The sequence below is a fragment of the Molothrus aeneus genome, chromosome 1 (assembly GCF_037042795.1).
Source record: "Molothrus aeneus isolate 106 chromosome 1, BPBGC_Maene_1.0, whole genome shotgun sequence".
Lineage (NCBI taxonomy): Eukaryota > Metazoa > Chordata > Aves > Passeriformes > Icteridae > Molothrus > Molothrus aeneus.
The window spans coordinates 15,819,580-15,840,063 of record NC_089646.1 but is presented as its reverse complement, the minus strand read 5'-3'; the positions used below and the strand labels follow the sequence as shown (position 1 = coordinate 15,840,063).

The 20,484-nt window shown below is 41.4% G+C and overlaps 1 protein-coding gene across 1 annotated transcript; it reads right to left on the bottom strand.

The window, feature by feature from the left end:
- Positions 1 to 264: 264 nt before the first annotated feature.
- MAP3K8 (mitogen-activated protein kinase kinase kinase 8) lies at positions 265 to 20,404 on the bottom strand. Its single transcript, XM_066559425.1, has 9 exons — positions 20,298 to 20,404; positions 17,019 to 17,145; positions 15,778 to 16,138; positions 12,568 to 12,732; positions 10,871 to 11,132; positions 8,164 to 8,270; positions 4,048 to 4,200; positions 3,167 to 3,413; positions 265 to 1,681 (listed from the first exon to the last, which is right to left on the bottom strand). The coding sequence occupies exons 2-9, from the start codon at positions 17,051 to 17,053 to the stop codon at positions 1,548 to 1,550; spliced, it is 1,464 nt and encodes a 487-aa protein (XP_066415522.1). The 5' UTR covers positions 17,054 to 17,145; positions 20,298 to 20,404; the 3' UTR covers positions 265 to 1,547.
- Between the last annotated feature and the right edge of the window lie 80 nt (positions 20,405 to 20,484).

The window sequence follows — 20,484 nt, the reverse complement described above, 5'->3', positions numbered from 1 at the left end:
AGGACTGAAGTGCTCCATGTTGTACACAACTACTGTGTATCATCCAGGCAGTCCATAAGCAATGCTGGGGTGTGAGAAGGAGATTCTGCCAGAAATACTTACCATCTATTACCAGAGTCCAAAATCCATCAGCAATCATCCTCACCCTACTTCCCAACAAGTGGGGTGATGCCTGAAGTGTACCTGGGCCATAGTAGGGGTCTTGGCCCAAATGCAGCTGCAGCCCCATGCTGTGCTTGAGGATGAAGGAAGAATGGACACGTCTTAAGGCACTGAGCTGGATTTATTCACTTGACCATATCAGTATCAAACTAGAAATCATGTGTTTAAGACCACGTGTTAGAGAGGAGCAGCATTAAATAACAGACATGAAAAAGAGACTGTGCTTCAGAAAAGATTCAGTGTACAACATACACAGTATGCCATTTAACACAAATGCTTATAAAGAGTCATCCTAAGCATCAGAAAGAGTTTTATAAAAGTTTACGTTCTCATCCCATGGGATGTACAGAACTATGCAGTTTACATAGTTTTACTATCATCCAAAACATCATGTTTCAAATGTATGAGGCACAGCAAGAACAATATAATTCCATTTCCATAGGAACATAAACACTGCTTGTCACTAATGACACGCTTTCCAAACCATAGCACTCAGAGCAATTATACACGTGTACAATTTTAAAGTATTAAAAAGCAAGAGTTTGGAGCCTGCCCACTGTTATCAATAGAGCATTAACATTTGATCTACCCTTTAAAACTATCATAGATACCCTTGCAGTAGTTGTAACATAGTAAGGAAGTCACTGTCATACTTTGCCAGGGCCAACTTATTGTGCAAATCCCAAAGGTGACTGACACTGCCATTGAAAGATTCCCTTGACCCACAGAGAAGGGGACAGCCTCCTTCTTAGCTCCCACTGCCCCAGGAAGATGCAAAGTTAAAACACATCTGCAAACAAGTGACAATCTGACTCCACAGACATTCTTAATTTTCATTAAGAATGGCTAGAGGCTGACCAAATCTTAAAGACCAAGAATGACCACGTCTTAAAGACAGAAAAAGACTGAACCAGTATTAACTGGTCAAAACAAGGACTTCTTTTTTCCTTTTTTTTGGGGGGGGGGGTGGGGGGTGGCAGGAATGTTTTTTCTAAAGACAGCTCAGAGAGACTGAATCTTACAACCCACATGCTAAATTATATTATATTTTTTCCTGACATTATTTGCAAGCATATAATACAAGTTTTATAAAAGTGCAAGGCCCAGCACAGGAAGATATCCTGGATTAAGACATTCCCAGCAGCAGTGTTCTTTTTGACATCTTCTTGTTGGTCAACCAGCAGACACACAAACATCACTGCTTGGGATCAGCTTATCAGACCCCCTAAGGGTTTAGCTTTATCATCTGTGCAATTAAACACTATTCACATTTGACAGCCTATAATGGCAATAGTTTTATGTACAAATTGGAAAATCAAGTCTTAAAATCAAGTTTTAAGAGGTAGAGGTCCATTTCTGACTCATCAACATAAAACGTTACTGAGTCAGTCATATTCTAAGGCTGGTGGTCCTCTAACAATATTGAAGTAACCAGCTAGAGCTCCTAGGTCTATGTAGAGAGATCTTTGTCTCTTTAGCAGGTCTGACTCTTCCATGCTCCCATTACACAATGAGGAATCTAAAAAGAAAACAAAGAAACCATGTAATTTCTGAACAAATAGCTGTGTCAGTTCATTTTCATATTTGTCAGTATTAATGGAATATTTTGCCTATTTGATCTTATCAGTCTGTGGTTTAGAAAATTTTTCAGTACAACATAAGTCAAACCTCAAAGAAAATAATATCTAACAAACCAACCCACAGCTCTAGGACAAAGAAAGGGAAGCAGTTTGCAACTGCAAACAGCAAGTGTGTTTGACTACTTAAAAAAAAGTCTCCATCAGCTGGGACAGTTAGGCAGAGCTTTTTCATCCTCTGAGCTATAGTGCTAAAGGAGAGTTTGGTGCAATAAAAAACCTGATAAAGTTCTGCCATCTGAGAATTCTGCTTCCTCAGAATTTTCAGCTAAACACGGGACATCATCTTTGTCTGGGTTTGACCATAGAGAACAAATACAGGACCATCTGTTTCAGATTTTTTATTCCTTTTAAATCAATGTCTGAAAAGACAGATTGGGTTTGCAATGGCAGAATTCCCCTGAATACTTGTATAATGAGTGTCTTGGAAACTCAAGCACCTATAATAAAGTCAAAGTTTAATGGTCCAGCATTCTCTTCATTTTCAAAAAAACTGATTCAGATGGTCTGAGCTGGTCAAAGGATTATGCAAGCCCAAGGCAAAATCCAGAAGGTACAATGCCATTCTAAATTCAGAAACTGTGACTGATTTTTTCAGTGAATTTCTTGCAACAATTATGCATTACAGTACCCAAAACTTTGCACAGATATCTTTTGAAATATTTATTCTAATTATATGAACCACTTGTCTGGGAAGAGTCTTTCAATGCCTTTTGTCAGAACCCTCCTAATGTATTAAGTAAGTAGAAGAAAAGCATTTTGAAGCCTGTTGGCAGGTTGTTGGCACTAAATCTCACTTGGCCTTGAAAGGGCTGTTTCCTACCTAGTTTGTGTATTATCCTTCATTAAGCACTGGCTAATGCACAAGGGCAACAGCATTCTATCCCACAGTCATTTTTAGTTTCAAAACTAAAGGCTTGTACTGCTGACACTCAGTAACATTAGTTATGGTTTTGTGTGTGTGTTTTTCCTTAAAAAGGCAAAAAGTGTTGGATTTGCTGGTGGTTGTTGGACTTTGTCGTTATTTACAAATCAAGAGCGTCTATAAAACCTCTCTAGTACAGTGGCAAATTGAGTCCATTTGGGACAGCAATCTATACTTCATGAAGTGCCCTGAGTGATTGCCATGGCTTTTCCAAGAACCAATCCTTCAGGAGCTCACAGAAGTCAGGCTAGGTTCCTCCCCACTGGTCAATGGGAATTTTACAGATCACTTCATGACCTCAGGCTCTGATCTCATCTGATTGGGATTTTCACTGGTCACTTTCCAGATGTGCTGCGAGTTTCGTTGGTTCCTTACCACTCACTCAAATCAAGATTTGACACAAAGTAAAGTCTACAAAGTCCAAGGCAGGTGATCCCGTTACCTGTGATATTTTCTGGCAGCTGCAGATCCTTCCTGGCGAGCAGCCTTTTCCTTTCAAACAGCGCCGAGTCCAGGCTCTGGCACCGCGGCTGCTCCTCCGGGGGTGGGTGCAGGGCCTCGTGCTTCAGTAGGTCTGCTGCAGACAGCCTGTGATTGGGGTTCCTGTCCAGAGCTGCTTCTAGCAACTCTCTCATGGAAGTGCTGCAGTCCTCAGCAATATCCTCTAAGGGAGGAGCTTGCTTGTGTATCTGTTGGAATGAAAAAAGACCATGGAAACAGTTATTCCAAAAACAGTGAAAGAGGAAGTAATGGATAACCACATGAGTGGTCTGGGAATTCCCCAGTTAGGACTCATCACCTCCCTAAGTAGGGCTGATCAACTAGAACAGAACATGCAACTACACAACATGCACTTGTTAAAAATCAGATTTTATAATAAATTTAAAAACTCAAAGAAACTTCAAGTAAGCCTAAAATCCAGTGCAAGGCAAATTCACCAGATTTCTATACCATACTGGAAGAGTCAGAGAATTAAATCTGCCAAGCTCCAGTTTTTATCTGCAACTTCTAAGGAAAACAGACAAGTAGAAGTCAGATGGGCTTGTTTCAATCAAGTCTCACACTGATCTAACCCTGTCCTTCCAGTAAACCCAAGGCCTGTAAATTGAAACACAAATCACAGAGACAACTCCAGCTCAGTCTCTGTCTTCCCCTAAGAGATCAAAACCCACTTCTCTCCCTCCCTCCCACCCCCGAAGCAAAAAGGATGATATCATCTCTCTGACAAATATTTTGATAGTTCTTATACAACTGGAGCTTTCTCAACAAGAGTACAGGAAACCCTGCAGCTGATACTGAGCTGGCTCTGCTAAGGACACTCACGATGTAGAGGTAGGAGGGGTATGCAGAACGAGGGTATCTGTTCACCCAGGGTGGGATGCCCGTTTGCATATGAATAATAGTAGCTCCCATGCTGTAGATGTCTGCTTTTGTTGTGTGGCCTCTGCAAAGGATAACTTCAGGGCTCATGTAAATCTGTGAAAAACAGTTAAAAAAAAAGATTACTCAACAGGGGAAAACAACAACCAAAGATGACTCAATGGCATTTTGTGATCCTGGAAACCCCACTCTGAAGGGATGCATAGTAGTGAACCTGCAAGCATCATTTAGGAAATAAGATTGTTCTGCTCTGTATATGAGTACAGCCAAAGAGACAGCACCTGGACAAACTCATATTTCAGGTTTGCCCTCCTCAGACAGGCCATAGGTCAGTGGCAATGGGCCTTAGCTGAGCTGTGAGAGGCTGAGGTTCAAGCCATGGCTCTGCTTTGTTCAGATGAGTAGCAGAAGCCTCATCCCTCCCCAGCAAAAGGAGGTGCCTGAATTGCCAGTTTGTTTTGTGGGGCACTGCTGGGACTGCTCCATCCTGCTCAAACAATGGCTGGGCATGAGCTAAAGAGAGAGGATGAACTGTACTGAGAGCCACCCAGATGGGGGTAGGAGTCCTCCCCTCAGATCCCTGTTACACAGAATACTACACAACCCTTCTGAGCAGAACTGACAGATATATACCTTCCTGTCTTCTTTACTCCTCCTTCTTATCCACTAACCTGCATGATGGAGCATTATCCTGAGACATGGGATGATGAGGAACAAGCCAGGTCTAGGCAATGCATAAATTAAAAGTTAGGTGCTCTTTGCACCAGATTACCCCAGAGCAGCTATGAAGACAAGAATCCCTCTTCGAACCTTTTCCCAACCAAAAAATTCTAATCTTTCTTGATGGAAACCGAAATAGTTTCCATCCAAACATTTCACTGAACATTTGAATTTGGCAAGAGTCTAAAGAAGGATCTTGGAAGCTCCTGCCAGCAACAGGCAGCTCAGAGTGCAGCTGGAGGAGAACCAGACAGGCAGGATGCAGGAGGCACACCCTGCACAGCTCTGCCACTGGCCAGGGGAGCAGGTTTCAACACCACATGGGCACAGCCCACAGCACACTGGGTTAGCAAGATACCACATTTGCTTCTGGTTCCTACTTTTCCCTCACCCAATTTCCCTCTAAAGGATTCAAACAAACTTTAATTAGTTCAAGTCATCCTGACACAAAGAATCACATTAAAAGCCATTAACTGACACAAGGGCAGGAAGTTAAGTCATCACCACATGGTTTGACTGCTTATTACCACAGATTGAGAACGGCTGTAGGGCTCACCAAAATCCAAGGAAAAATTCCCAGTAAATTACATTCCCTATCTGCAAATAGAACTTGTGATTGGAAGTGTGTGCAAAGCCTCAGCAAGTGTCTGCAGCTGCTACTGACTTATCCATTGCTTTTCTCAGGGCTACGAGACAATCAGTGCATCTGCACCCTTCACCTCTAAGTCTCATAAGGAGAAAAGAACAGAAATTCTTATTTTGTAAAAAGAAGCCTTTGGCAAATACAGTGCAACTTGAGTGAAATCTACATAAGCAAGAAGCAGCTGCCTTCAAAAAAGAATGCTGGTACAAGATCCTGTCTGCAGTTAAGGTGAGAAAATGGTCAAGATGCACCTTGACTGCACAATGACAAAAATCAAAAATGAGCTCCAAAACTCTGATTTCAGACTGGTCTTAAGTCTGCTGTCACCAAAGCAGACAGCTCAAGCCATTAATAATTTCCCATTCTCATTCCTTCTGACTGGTGGGCTGGCACTTGCCTGCCAGTCAGACCAGTCACAGTCTAGCTAAAAACTAGTCCTTTCTTCATGCTGCACTAGTTTTAGTTTAGCATTCCTGAAAATGAATCATACCTTCCACACTCAATAAACTTTAGCAGACAACTTTTTACCCTCAAATGGTTATAAGTGAAGCTTACATATTTTAACAAAGTGACAGAAGCATAACAGAAAGTGTAGCAACTGCCTAGGAAAAGTATTTCCTGCAGAGAAGTTTCATAACAACCACAGTTTAATGTTCTGCATGACTTGTACACAAAAGCAGGAACACCATTTTTTTTCACACTACACCATCTAAACAAAATTTAACTATCTTTCAATCCCATTGCCCAGAATTGTAACTACTCATTTCTTTATAAACCCAAAGAAGATTCTCTACATTCAGACTTCCTGTGCTATAGAAGTGAATAGAAATCCTAACTCCCAGAGAACATGCACAGGACAAAGGTTACTCCACCTGCCACTTCCCTCAAGGACACAAGTCCCTGTCAATAGCAGATGTAAGAGAAACCAGCCAGCCCACTGGCACAATGCTGCTTGGCAGTGACAGAGCCCCAGCCAGGGGTTGCACAATTACATGCAGGAACAGCAGAACAACTGCACCACTTCTTAAGGCTGCATAATACAGGGTGCAAAACTCAAGAGGACTTTGCAGAGTTAGATCTCTGAAAAAAAAAAATCATCAAGAAAGCCAGACTACAGAGGGCATTTGTGGGTGACAGGATTAGGCACTGTGGAGAGGAAGATGCCTAGAATGAAGACTGTGAACAGAAAAACCTAGAGAAGCACTAGAAACATTAGCTGAAAGTCTTTCACTGGTATCTGAAAATCTCCTTTCCCAGTGCTGTCGTTCCAACCTAATTTCTGGCTGTAATGCTGCAGCAGGACTGCTGCTCCCCTGAGACAGCAAACACCAAACATGGCTGTATTTCAGGGCTGGGGGGATTATCAGCTCTCTGAGAACAGGACTGCAGGTGGTAAAGTGCATGGAATTCTCCTCCTATTAAATGAAAAACACTTGGCAAACACTGAAATGTTTTCACTTTTCACTTGTTCTTACTAACACAACCTTGACCTGTCCTTCAAGACCCAGAAGTGGATCCTCACTAGTCTGTTCCACAATCATGGAAATGTCCTGTTTACACACATCTCCATCACTGGGAAATACCCTACCAACTCATACCCACCACTGTTCTTATTAACAGCACACAAAACCCCCTTGAACAAACAAAAAGCCCCAAACCAAAGTAAAAACCCCACAAAGCTCATGCATGAAGTGCCAGAAAGCACACTGCTTCCAGTTCAGCAAGCATTTTAAGCTCTTAACTGCTCTGACAAGAAAGACAGTGAAAACAAATATTCAAGTGCTTTCTCAAGCATCTTGAAAAAAAATAAACAAACAAACCTGACCTTCTGTGAAATCTTGATTTATCCTCCCCTTCTAAAAAGTGAAATGCTTTTTGTCAGTTACACAGGGATTTCCTCTTCACACATGTGGAAGACTATTAAAAGGGTAAGTGCAAACATCTCAGCTAAAGCATTTCCTGTAAACAATCTCCTCCAGCAACAGAGAGCACAAACGCCACATCTGCAGCAGCTATCCAAGCTAATTGTTGCTGCTTGGTTGTTTGCTAAAACTCCAACCCTGGAAATACCTCTGCAGGAATGCAGCCTAAGTGGTGTGCAGAATCTCAAAGTCACTGAGACCATTTAAAAGGACCCCACCTCCATCACTGTAATGTCTAAGCAATTTTACCAGATAATCATGAACCTTGCCATGCACAACCTCTGCAGAACCAAAGCTTACATGTAGATGGGGAACAGAGCTTAGAAGGGCTAAGAGATGAAACCCAGACATCTGTAAGTTCTGTGGTTTTGAAGGAGGAGGAATCCAAGTACGGTGCGGAGTACAGGTCACCCCAGTCCATAGTGAGTATCTCAGAAGAAATCTTTGCTAGAGCAAAGAACAAATTCCTGTTTGAAGTGTCTCTGATCAGCAGCTGAACCACTGCAAACAACCCTCCTCAGAGTACTGTTTGACTTCAGTGAACAATTGCTAACAATTGAAACTGCAGAGAAAGTGACATGGCTTTCAAAGCATTTCATTCAGCACGTTGAAAATAAAAATATAATTGAGACTCTATTAATATCAGTAAGTTTCTTATAGGTTTTATAGTAACTATTTTACTAATAGTAAACCCTCCAGCTTCAAATTTGAGCCTAAACACCACAACCATAGGACTAATGCAATATAAGGGCTTTTGTCCCTTCAGCTTCTTACCTCTGTTCCTCTAAGATCTTTGGGATAGTAAATGTCTTCAGTCATTTGAACACTTAGGCCAAAATCCACCAAAACAGCCTTAGTTGACATAAAGACAATGTTGCTTGCTAAAAGAAAACCAAAAATTACATCATTTAAGCATCTGGCATGCTTGGTATTTATTTTACAACACCCCTGTTTCATTCAGATGCCTGCCTGAAAAGGGAGAGAAATTAGTACAACCACTCTCTACAGCCAATATCCCTCTAGCCAAAATAGGTCTGGTAATGATTTGGTTCAATTTTAAATCATATCTTAAAAAACAAACTGATCTAGTTTATGTAAAAGAGCCAATGTTTTGTCATTTTTTTTAGCTTAAAATTTAAAAAAAGACAAAGAGAGAAAATAGCTGAGGGTAGAGGAGAAAGGCAGAAGACTGGTAGGCACCACAGCACAGTGCTCTGAAGATGTTTAAGGGTCTCCAAGAGAGAGATCATGCTGTGTAGCTCTGGCTAGAAACAGGACAACTGTTGCTCACCAAGAGGTTTTTCTAGAGTAGCAATTTAAATGAAGACAGAAACAGAATAACCAGAGCCCCTCCACAGCAGCCACACCAGTCACCTGCACTGGTCCGTGAGAGCAGCTCAGCATGACAACAGAGGACAGACAATGGCTGTAAAATTAATAGAAGACTGAGCATTTCAAACTCCCTCAGAACTGCAGCAGTATCTAGGAGCTTAATTTACTTTCCTTCATAAAATTCTGCCTAAGGCACAACTTTGTACTCAGAGGCTTTGTTTGCAGCTGTATTTCTGATCAAATATTTAAGAATGTAGTGCTCAGTGTGAGCCTTGAGAAATTCTTGTTTGCTGTTTCAGAAGATGTGGTAAAATGAAGTCTCCAAGTTACACAACAGAAACACATTTCCCTTACAGGAAACTGTGGGCCATTTTCTGTCTTGATAGTGCCTACCATGACCACCCAGAGGGAGGGCAGACTTGATTTCAGTAGTACTGATTCCTGGAGCAATGCTTCACACAGCTGCCTCCTTACCATCACTATACACTACGTAAATACGTCATTTTAGGGATAACTTTGAAGATATGGATTCGAAACACCCCATAATAGATCATCCAAAGGGCCATACTGCCACAGTGCAGCAGGACCTGCTCACTGCCTGGGACCATACCCAGCCCCAGCTGCAGCTGATTTTGGACTGAAGCTCCCCCAGCCAAACAGCCTGATGGTTTAACTGCTCTCCAACCAAGGGTTAAAAGGAGAGGCAGCACTGAACACCTCCCAAGAACCAGAATGTCTTCCTCCCCTTCCTTGTTCAGGGCATTTTTTACTCTCAGTAAAATCCTCACCTTCTGTATCAGCAGAACAGACTCAATTGCAGCTCAAAAGCAGCAGATGGAGTGAGGAAAAAATCAGAGGTTTTGGGAAAGAGTCTTTTCTATTCATTCCACCTGGGGAGGGAAAACACACACTGCTCCCTGCATGGATGCTGCCTTGCCAGGCAGTGGGCATGGCTCCACCTCAGGCCTGGTGTACCCAGCTCACCCTGGCACTAAACAGGCAGGAGCATGGCCAGGGCTCACCCCAGGCACCCCTGGGCAACCACATCTGCCCCAGGCAACCTCTGCCTCATCATCTGCCCTGGATCCACCAACACAGGAAAAGGCTGGAAAAAGTGAAGCACACTCATATCCACCACATTCACAATGGGCTGGTTCTCCTATTCACTACCTAGATGTAGTAGGCTTTGGGCTGGTTTGGTTTTTAGATTAATTAATGTCTTTGTTACTGCCAATTAAAATAAACCCATTGGAAAGACTCTTACTACAAATGAGAAAGAAAAATAAAGGGAAAAAATAAGCAATTTTGTAGCTGTCAGAATCTCAAAGGCTTACATCTAAAGTACTGACCCATACTACATTAAAAAAACCCAAAACCAAAAATGCAAAACTGAGATAAAAATTTAGCAATTCCTAATAGTTCACTTCTGTGAACTATTGTAATGCTTCAGTCAGAATATTTCTACTTTAAACCCACAAGTTTAGCTAAATAAACTCACAGAGATGCATCTATCTGCAGGCCAAGATGGTACTGGGAGAAACAGCATTTAATACTAATTTAAATGCAACACATTAAAATTGAATTTTAAATCATTTCAATACCAGTGTTTTTAATTTGGACTTAATATCAATATGTTTGATTATTTATAGATGTAATATCCGGAGATTTTTAAAAGCAAACATATATTAAAATTTGCTGTACTTGTTGAAAGAAAAAGAACAGTACAAATTATGTATTTACTTCTAAAGTGTCCCAAACTGAGGAACAGCAGTGTAGAAATGCAAAACCTAAAAGAAGGTGCAAGATGAAGGTGAGCATGGAAACATTCAGGATGAATTTATATTAAGAGCAGGAAACTTCCAGCTGAACACAGACTGATAACTTCACTCTTTAGGTTTTTATTTAAATTGAGTTCCTCATCAATGGCATAGGATCTATGACTTTCTAATTACCCTCTCTGCTGGAGTGAATTAATAAATAGTGTCAGTAACTATCACCTCCAGAACCTGACCTTGCCATTTGTTAGGCATTATCCATCCCTCCCACTCAGAGATGTAAGGCTGTGTGCCCCAGCTCAGTCCCAGGGACTCTACCAGGACCTCAGCCCAGCCAGGACCAGAAAGCACCCCAAGGAACCCCACAGACGTACGTTTGATATCATGGTGGATAATCCTCTTAGAGTGGAGAAAGTCAAGTCCTTTCAGAATATGCTTTGTCACCCAAATTATTTCAAACTCTCTCATAGGCCCACAGCTCTCCAGCTTTTCCATGACAGATCCTCCCTCTCCAGCTTCCATGAAGAGATGGATTGTCTCATCCCACAAAATAGCGCCGTATAATTCAGCAATGTTTTCATGACGGAAACATGCCTGTATTTCAACATCTGATGGTTTGAACTGCTCCACTGGGACCTAGGACATTGGAACAAAACCACAGTTATCCATAACAAAAACAAGCTATCCATGTGGGCCCTAATTATCCTATAGATTAACAGAAAAGAAGGAAGTATAGCACCTGTATCCACTTGTTAAAATACTGAGCTTTACTTTGCTCCTGTGACTTTTCTTCCTTTGCAGCTGAGAGAAATCCTGTTAAAAGTTGAGAGACATTTTGGAATCATGCCCAAATAAAAAGTGCAATCTTCCAGAAAAAGCAGTGTAGCAAGAGTTATTCCCGTCAAAATCCAGTGATTACGCAAAAGCTTTATGCAAACTTCCTGGTGAAAGAGATAAAATTCCCACTGCTTTTTCCATTAGCTTTGTGCACTCATCTGCGCTACCAGAACTACACACCCACCTGACAGGTGGATCAGTGCTTGCAGCGCTCAGGCCCATTGCTGACCTCCTTATCAGCACTGGTTTATGGCTTACAAGAAATGAAAGCTGCTTTGAAGGGAGTGCCAGCAGCACGATATTTCTTTAAAAAGTACTGACAGCAGATTGCTGAGACAATAAAAGCAGTGTTTGCTTACACACAGAAAAGCTACTACTGCTCTGTTTAGTTTTCTTCCCTTGGACTTGTGTCTGTGAACCAAATAAGAGGCTCATTTATTTCAAGGAGAAATACTGTTTGTATTTTCAGAAATATTAGGATGCTTTAATTCTGCTGTGGGCTATGCAGGAGCAGCTAACAATCTGTCCCCACATGGACATACAGGCTGCAGGGGAAGGACACACAGCTGGCCTGCCCAACTCTTAGACACACAGAATTAATACAGGTACTTATTCATGAGTGGGGGGATATAGAGCAGTGTCCCAGCTGAGCTTTTACTGGCTCTGAATATTTAATGCTCAATTCCAAATAGTATGTTAAAAGACACAGCTGAAAGAAAATGTTGGCTTGCATAAAAGTAGGACAGTGCTCAGCAGTTCTTTTGAGGCATCTCACAACCTTAACCCTGTCAGTGCCCAAAACACAGTAAGAGTTGCACATACTGAGTTCTCAGGGACTTTAATGGCACTGGAGTAAAGAAAAGTAAAGTCTGAGCACCTCAGTTAAAGGACAAGAGCCTAAAACTTCTGCAGCAGCAGGGTTTTGCTACCCCCTTCAGCAGGGACAGGATCTCACTCTGATATTTCACACCAGCAGGACAAGTAGAAAATCCACTCTGCACAACAGGCTATGTGCCAGTTCCACACACTTCTAGATATTTCCAAAATGCTGAAACATTTGCAGCTTTTTAAACAAGCTAACAGAAGTGTACATTTTCCCCACCTTGTTTAGGCCAACAAAACCAAGATGATCATCAGCCAACAGTGGAATTTGATGCAGACATATTTAAAAATAGACCATAAGTAGTATGTTATACAATATTTGCTCAGAGATAAAACCACTGAGCTAACATACCAATTTGCATGCCATTCGTTTCTTGGTTTCTCTGTCTTGGGCTAAGTACACTTTCCCAAAAGCTCCCCGAGGAATAAAGTCAGAACCAATATTCCTGTAAGTCAACTTCCATGGAAACAGGAGCACATCTGAGTCAATTTGATAGCGCCCGTTCTTGGGTGTGATCTGGGAAGTTAAATAAATAACAAAAAACCACAGTGAAGTTAAAACCACTACAAATCTAATTAATTTTATATATATAGTGGGAAAAGCCCCATATCACTTATGTGTATGATGCACATGATCTGCTTAGCAGTCTTTATTTAGTAACACTAAATGGGAACAGCATGTGAGGCGTGGCATTCATTCACAGCCCAGGCATCCACGTTTCTCTCCAGTGACTAACTTATGAAGTGTAAGTTGCAATTAATTGTCTTGAAACAACAACAACAGCAGCTGGGTTAATGAAATTACCCACCTCTTGTTATTAGATTTACCTGCACATGTTTGTCCTTCCTGTAATCTGTTAACTTGTTATGCCACATACCTGTTACTCATAGGTTATCTTATACAATGTGAGCAAGAGTTTCAGCATTTCCTAATATCACATGTACTGCTAGGAGTTTAATTTCCCATCTTGTACTGGAGTTTCTGCTGCTTAGTAAAAGGTCAAAGAAGTCTGCCTTGATTTTACCAGCCACTTTCCTCTAGTTTTATACCATAGTTTAAAAAAGAAGAGTGGGAGTAACAATGCCTCCTTTAGGTGGGTAATGTTGGGAGCTTTGCATCTTGTGTATCACCAGCTAGGCAAGGAGGGGATTCAGGGCACCTAGGTCAGTATCTTGCTCTAAATCTGTTTCCCAAACAGTTCCCTCCCTCTGCACGTGACAGAGAGAGTCCAAACGCCCAACTACAGCCATGTGAGTACTGCTTGATCTCTCATGCTGCTTCTTCAGTCTCTCAGCTACAAAATTAATATTATTTCCTATGAATATGCTTGTAATTATTTCAGCCAGTATCTGGAATATCATTAATCTCCTTAATGCTACTTTATTAAGATTCTTGAAGAGATGTAAAATCACATCAAGGATATTTATCATTTCATGTCTGTCACACGGCCTCCAATACTCAGCTCTTCAGCTGCTCTTTTTAAGATAACAGCATATCAGGAAGATTATTTGTTTTAGATTTCTATTTAAGGTATAACATATTATCTTTCACTCTTAATCTACCTGCATGCTTTTCAATAAGGAAAGTACCTTATTGACTGCTAAAATTGTCATTTGTGATTTGTGCTACATGAAATAAATTAATTCTTCTAAGTTCCTAAATCTGGGGAGGATAAGTTCTTAACCTTTGACCAAGGGGGCATGGAGGGCTGTCCTTCAATAAAAAGTATTCTGCTTAGGATAGAGAGAACAAGCCTTCCCTCTAATTATTAGAGCCAGGGTAAGGCAATCTGTACATGTCTAGCATCTTGCTTGCCTACTTCTGCACTTCAAAGGGTTGAGACTAATCCATATGGGTTACACCTTATCCTGGAAAGGAAGAGACGCCGAGCAGAGCTGATCTGGAGAGCAAGACAGTGAGAACCACCACACTACTCATGTTTTCAGGAGGCTTTTAGGACTAGTTCCTAGCCTGACCCTGTGAACATTTGTCTGTGGCTGCAATGCATCTTTCAGCTCAGTTCTAACTAGAAGAAATCCAGCTTGTGCACTTCAAGACAGCCATGGTGCAGCCAGTGAGGATCACCAGACAATCAGAAACACTCCTGACCCCAACCAAAATGCTGTATGAATTTCCAGAGCAGTGCCCCTGCTGAAATGCATGTACAGGTAATACCCTGCCTCCAACCCTCAGTTGCATAATGGGATCACGTGCACCTAATAGTACTGGGTTCATACCAATTGTATGCATCTGTAGAAACAATGCAAGCAAAACAACCACAGTATGTAGAACAGTGTCTACCCTAAGCATAGGAAACATTTAATATTACTAAGTGTCATTTCAATGTTACAGAGTTGAAAAGTGATTGTTTTGCAATACTGCAACGCTCCCTCCAAATCAGAATAAAGCAATACCCTGTGGTATTTTGCACCTAAGTAACCAGTAAGCCTCAAGCAACCAGTGTTCACATATAAAATATATGATATGCAGGATATTTAAGAAAATAGATGTAGAGTATCTTAGGAAAATACAGCAGCAACACTAACATGCATGAACAGAATTCCATTGCTACACTGATTGATTCCAGAGCAACTGATCTTAAACAAAAGTTTAATGACACTAATATCCAGAAATGCTTGTAGAACACAAACAATTTTAGGGAAAAAAATAACATCTCAAAACAACACATCTATGTACTTGAATTTAGCACTGTGAGATATTACATAATATTTTGACTCTTAAAATCACACTTGATAGTATGTGCTTTTTCTCCTTACATTACTACTATTGACATTTTGTGCAGATAGAGTAAATTTAGGAACTATATTGTCAGATCCTAGATCTTTATTTTTGGGAGTTTGCATAATGAACATTTTACTGCATGAATATAAGGCATTAGAAGACACTTACTGTCTCCCAGACCTATAAACCATCATAGTCCATAGAATCATAGGTAGGCTTTGGTTGGAAGGGATCTTAAAGATCATCCAGCTGTAACTCCCCTACTATGGGAAGAGATGTCACCCATGAGGTCAGGTTGCTCAGGGCCCCATCCAGCCTTGCCTTGAACACTTCCAGGGATGGGGTATCCACAATTTCTCTGAACAGTCTGTTCCAGAGCCTTGCCACCCTCAGAGTAAAGAAATCTCTACACTTTTAGTTTAAAATCATTCCTCCTTGTCTAATCACTACACAAACTTTTAAAAAGTCATTCTCCCTCTTTTTTGCACAAGTTATGGATTTTATAAGCCCCATTTAAGTACTGAAAGAACAAAATGAGCTGTAGATTTTGCTTTTTTACTGCTTGTCTCAAGTTTGTATTCAACACTGGGAAATGTTTTCTGACCTCCAGGGATACTAGGAGATAACAGAGTGGATCCTTCTGAACAACAGACCTTGCTCCATAGCTGCCCGAGACTGCAGGGGCTAGACTTAATACGCTCAGAGACCCCTTCCAGTCCCAGGGTTGCACCTGGAGCTGACCTTTATTTAGAATCATTAAAAACTTCTAATTCCTACAGTCTATGAAATGCCAAGTAAAAGGAAAACAGATGTACATACCATATTCAAGAGGATTCCAGATTCCTGTTGTCTGCATCCTTTAAATTGCTTTGCAGTGTTAGACACCTGATTGGCAAAAGCAAGCAGGTCTTCCACAGTCCCGTATTTGACAGAGGACATCAAAGAGACCTCCCCTTCACAAAACAGTAATGATTCTGCACGTTCATCATTTTGATTTGCCTCTTCACACATGGTAATTAAGCTGTCCTCATAGACTGCAATGTCTTCACCTGGATAATGGTTTTCCATGATGGCTATCACCTCAGACATATTTAGATCAGCTAGCAACAAGTCAATCTCCTCTTTGCTATCACTACCCGTGCTCATATACTCCATTACTGTCCACTTTGCAAAATCACTCCTGGAAAAAAAAGAAACAAACTTGAAAACACTTTTCACCTAAATTTATTTTGGCAAAGTAAGAATGAAAAGGAGTTATCAGAAGTGACCAGCAGCTCATCATTATACAGATTTAATATTAATAACTTGTATTATGAAGAAAATCATAATTAGGATCCTGGGTGAAGACAAAACAGAGACCTATTTGCTAGCCAAATTTATTTAGAAGTTACTAGTTAACCTCCCCTGTCACTCACTCCCAGAATTTTTTATGATAAAGCTTTCCCTAAGAGGAACAGGTTCAGTAAGAATACACCACTGTGATAGATATGCAAAAATGAAGGAGCACCCTCAATACAAACAAAGGAATTAATTGTTTAGAAAAGAATGACAAAGAGAGATATCAACATTCTCATTTAGTTATGTCTAAGTTTGTATTGACAATTTATGTGATGTATCCAGAAAGAAGGAAAGGTCACAAAGAAGGTCATTCCACTAGTAATAAGCATCTGTTAGTATCATTGTACAGTGCACAACTGTCACCACCTGAGATACAAGATCCATATTTTTTTTGCAATTAACTTGTCAGAACTAGACTTGAACTGAAATTTTCACCCTGACTTTCAGAAGAAAGTCAGAAACTGAGCTATCATAAAAGCAATGAGCTTTAGAAGTGGTTTCCAACACTAATTATTCTGTTCCCACTAATCCTAACAATAACTTTTTAGGTTACTATTGCAACTATTTTGCTGGAATGGATTTACAGCAAGCTGGGTTCAACTTCCCAAAAAGTCCCTTTCTATTCCAGAGAGTTGCATATTCAAGTTTAAAACGTATGCATGGTCAGTCATTAAAATACTGACACAAATAGTTTCCAACTCATAAATATCAAGAGCACTTACCTTGTATTTAACCTGATTACATCACTCAAAACCATTTAAAAACGTCTCAATAGAATCCCTGAAGTCATCACGTTTTTCTGAACCCGTATTTACCACTGATGATAATTTCACAGTGTTCTGTGGCAGTCTATTAAAAAAAGCAAAACAAATAAAGCCATTGCATACCAGCTCAAGCAGAAGGACTGGTTTGTACTCATATAGATCATTTGCTTCACGGAAAGAAGAGCTAGTAATCACAAGGCTGAGATAACAGGGGATTTTTCTGCAGAAAACAATGACAACTCAAGAAAGAATCAAGCTACTGTATCATCCAGATTTCCAAGTAGTAGTGAAAAATAGTTTTTCCATGGTTAGGTCCTGAGTTTTAGCCTCTCTGTCTCATGCTTGCTTAAGCAAAGAGTAGGACCTCCTTTTCCTTTAGCAGAACTGACTACAGCATGCCTTCTTTAGAGAGCTCTCACTTCCCTTTTTCGTAATCCACTGCACCATCTATTTTGGGCAAAAGATAACAACTAGGCAAAAAGACACTTTGAAAAAAAAAAGGAAAAAATGAAAAACATCAAACAAAACCTTATCTCAAGGACAAGCAGCAGACTCGGTCCCCTGAGGCCATGGAGCAATGTGTTTACCCAGGTACAGTTTCTGATTATGATCACTATCTTTCTTACCCCCACCACAAGGACGTAGAAGCTTTGTGGCACATATTTCTCATGGGTTAGAGTATTTACGTCAGCTCTAATGTGAAGAAAACCAAGTAAAATGACGTGTCTGAGTTGGCAAAGAAGTCAGACCACGTGAATTTGAGAATTCAAAAGGCAGGACAGGACAGCAGATGCAGCATCAGAAAAGGGAAACGGACTGCCTGTTCCTTTACAAACTCAGACCCAAACCCTGAGAGTGATGGTGGCAGAGCAGTGCTCTGCCAGCCCCCATTCCCCAAGATGGGCACAGTGACTTTCACCAGCCCTCTGCACCAGTTCACCCAGCCCTGATCAACCCACACCCCCAGCACTAGGGCAGCCAGGTTGGAAACTTTGTGGTCACTAGCACTACTTGATTGGGGAGGCCCCAGGCTTCGTATCCTGGGTGCTCAGAGAGATCACAAAAAGGAAAAGACGCTGAGGGTGTTTTCTAGCCCCTATCACCTCAATTTGCTCCATGACCAAGCTATAGGCTGTTAACAAAGCCTGAATGTGGTTATTTTTCAATAGAAATGAGATTTCTATTTTTCCCCAGAGCAAGACTTCTATTCACTGATTTGTTGGTTTTTAGGGTTCTTTTTTTTGCCTGGTTTGTTTTTTTGTTTTTTGTTTTTTGGGGTTTTTTTAATGCTGAATTAGTGGGGTTCAAATGAAAAGAAACAGTGCTGTCATAAAAGGAACCAAGAGACCTCATGTGTAAAGTCAGGTAAAGTTACAAACTAGTCCTGAGGGACTTTCTGAAGAAAAACATGAGCCTCTAGATGCTGTGGTCTTTTGTGGATAAAGACAAATATGTGCCACAGTTAAACTAATTTACCCTCTGACAGCATTTTCATGCACAAAGCATCTGTACAGATTAGACCAAATGTAGCTTTCTGGAAGTGCCAGCTCTGCTTCATTCCTCAAAATGTTCCCAAACTGGAGCACAATACTAATAATACTCTTGGCAGTTTCATGATTACTCAAAAAGTTCTGAATAACATGAAGAAGTGACTATAACCTGCGTAGTCTCAGTTCTTTTACTGCTTGAGAAAAGCTTCAAACCCTTCACCTTTACAACTACCTGAAAGGAAGAGGTAGTCAGGTGGGAGCTGGTCTCTTATCTCAAATAACAAATGAAGGAACAAGGGGAAATGGCTTCAAGTTGTGCTAGGAGAGGTTGGATATTAGGAAAAATTTCTTCACTGAAAGAGTTGTCAAACCCTGGAACAGGCTGCCCGGGGAAGTGGTGGAATCAGCATCCCAGGGGGGATTTAAAAGACATATATGTAGACATGACTCTGTTTAGTGGTGGGCTTGACAGTTGGACTTGATAATTTTACAGATCTTTTCCAACCTAAATGATTTTATTTTTCCCTATATCTAGCAAATTCTAATCACTAACTGTTTACACAATAAAAGCAGTGTTTAGACTATAAAAGCTGATTTTATAAATTATGCAGCAATTTAGTACTATATTTTCCCTACAGACAAAAAAAAGGGTCCATTTTCCAATGGGGAATTCACTCCACCTATTTATCTCTAAAATCCTGTACTAGTATCAGTGGTGGGCACTCATGTAGTATTCTAAATCATCCTATATAATCTAGATTAATGAAGAAATGACATCACTAAGTATGCTTTACTTAGATTCTCAGCTAAAAAAATGGGTTTACCTGCAGTGGAAAAATAAAACTGCATGCAAGCACTTAAGTCAGTTGCTAAAGCACAAGACTCTTTCTCCAGTTTTGCCAATATTTCAACATCATCACATGAGTAATTTGTAAGTCAAAGGTTTATTTCTCTATCCTCTGCGTAGCTTTTCAACCCCTTTTGCCTAGGAAGTGTGCTGCCAGAGACCACTCTTATATCCATCATATTAAATAAGAGTAACTGGATACCAGACTTCTGAGCCCCTGTGAGACTTTTTGTGTGCCAAAGGTCAATGATGGAAAAAATTGAACAAAATCTACAATAAAAATAAAATTCAAAAACCAAGACCACACAGACAAAAAACCTCAACACTCCTTGTCTCCCCCAAAGTTAAACACTAACTGCATAGACTGGCTCAATACAATCATACACTCATAATAAAGATCTCTTGTGCTGCTTTTAGAGAATAATTTTCTGGTCTAAGTGACAAGTGACTGCCCACTAGAAATGAAAAAGTCCTTATTTACTTTTAAGAAAACTTATCGACAGAACTTGAAAAACACAATCCCTCTGAAAAGAAACTTCTACTGTTAAGGAACAAGAAATATAAACAATTTCAATTTCAACAACATTTCACATATTCATTTGGAATAAGAAAACCCGCGACTCTCCCAGCGCTGGCAGCAGCAGCAGCAGCAGAGCCCAGCCCCAGCCCCTTCCTGCCCTGCAGCCCCCGGGGACAGCGCAGGTGCCGCAGCCCCGCCGGCTCCCCCGGCACACGACGCGGCTCGGGAGGCCGAGGGCAGCCGGGAGGGAGCCCGAACCCGGCAGCGCAGCGCAGCCCCGTCCCGTCCCGTCCCGTCCCGTCCCGTCCCGTCCCGTCCCGCTCCGCTCCGCTCCATCCCGCCAGGGCTCCCCTTGCCCTGCCGGCCTCGTCCCCGCTCACCCCGGCGCTCCGGGAGGGCCGCGCCGCCGTCTGCCCGCAGCCCGCGCCGCTCCGCCGGTGCCGCGGCAGCTCCGGGGGCGGGCAGGGGCGCAGGTAGCACCGCCCGCCCCTCCGAGGGCGGGGGACCGGGCCGGCCCGGAGCCGCTTTCTATTTCGGTTTCCCGGCAGGAGAAGCGCTGCGCTGTCC

Excerpts from the sequence above, each read along its gene's own strand:
- MAP3K8 (XM_066559425.1), bottom strand. The coding sequence starts at position 17,053 with ATGGTTTTGAGTGATGTAATCAGGTTAAATACAAG. Across the intron at positions 16,139-17,018 it reads GTAATCAGGTTAAATACAAG|GAGTGATTTTGCAAAGTGGA; the intron begins GTAAGTGCTCTT and ends TTTTTTTTCCAG. Across the intron at positions 8,271-10,870 it reads TATCCACCATGATATCAAAC|CAAGCAACATTGTCTTTATG; the intron begins GTACGTCTGTGG and ends GTTTTCTTTTAG.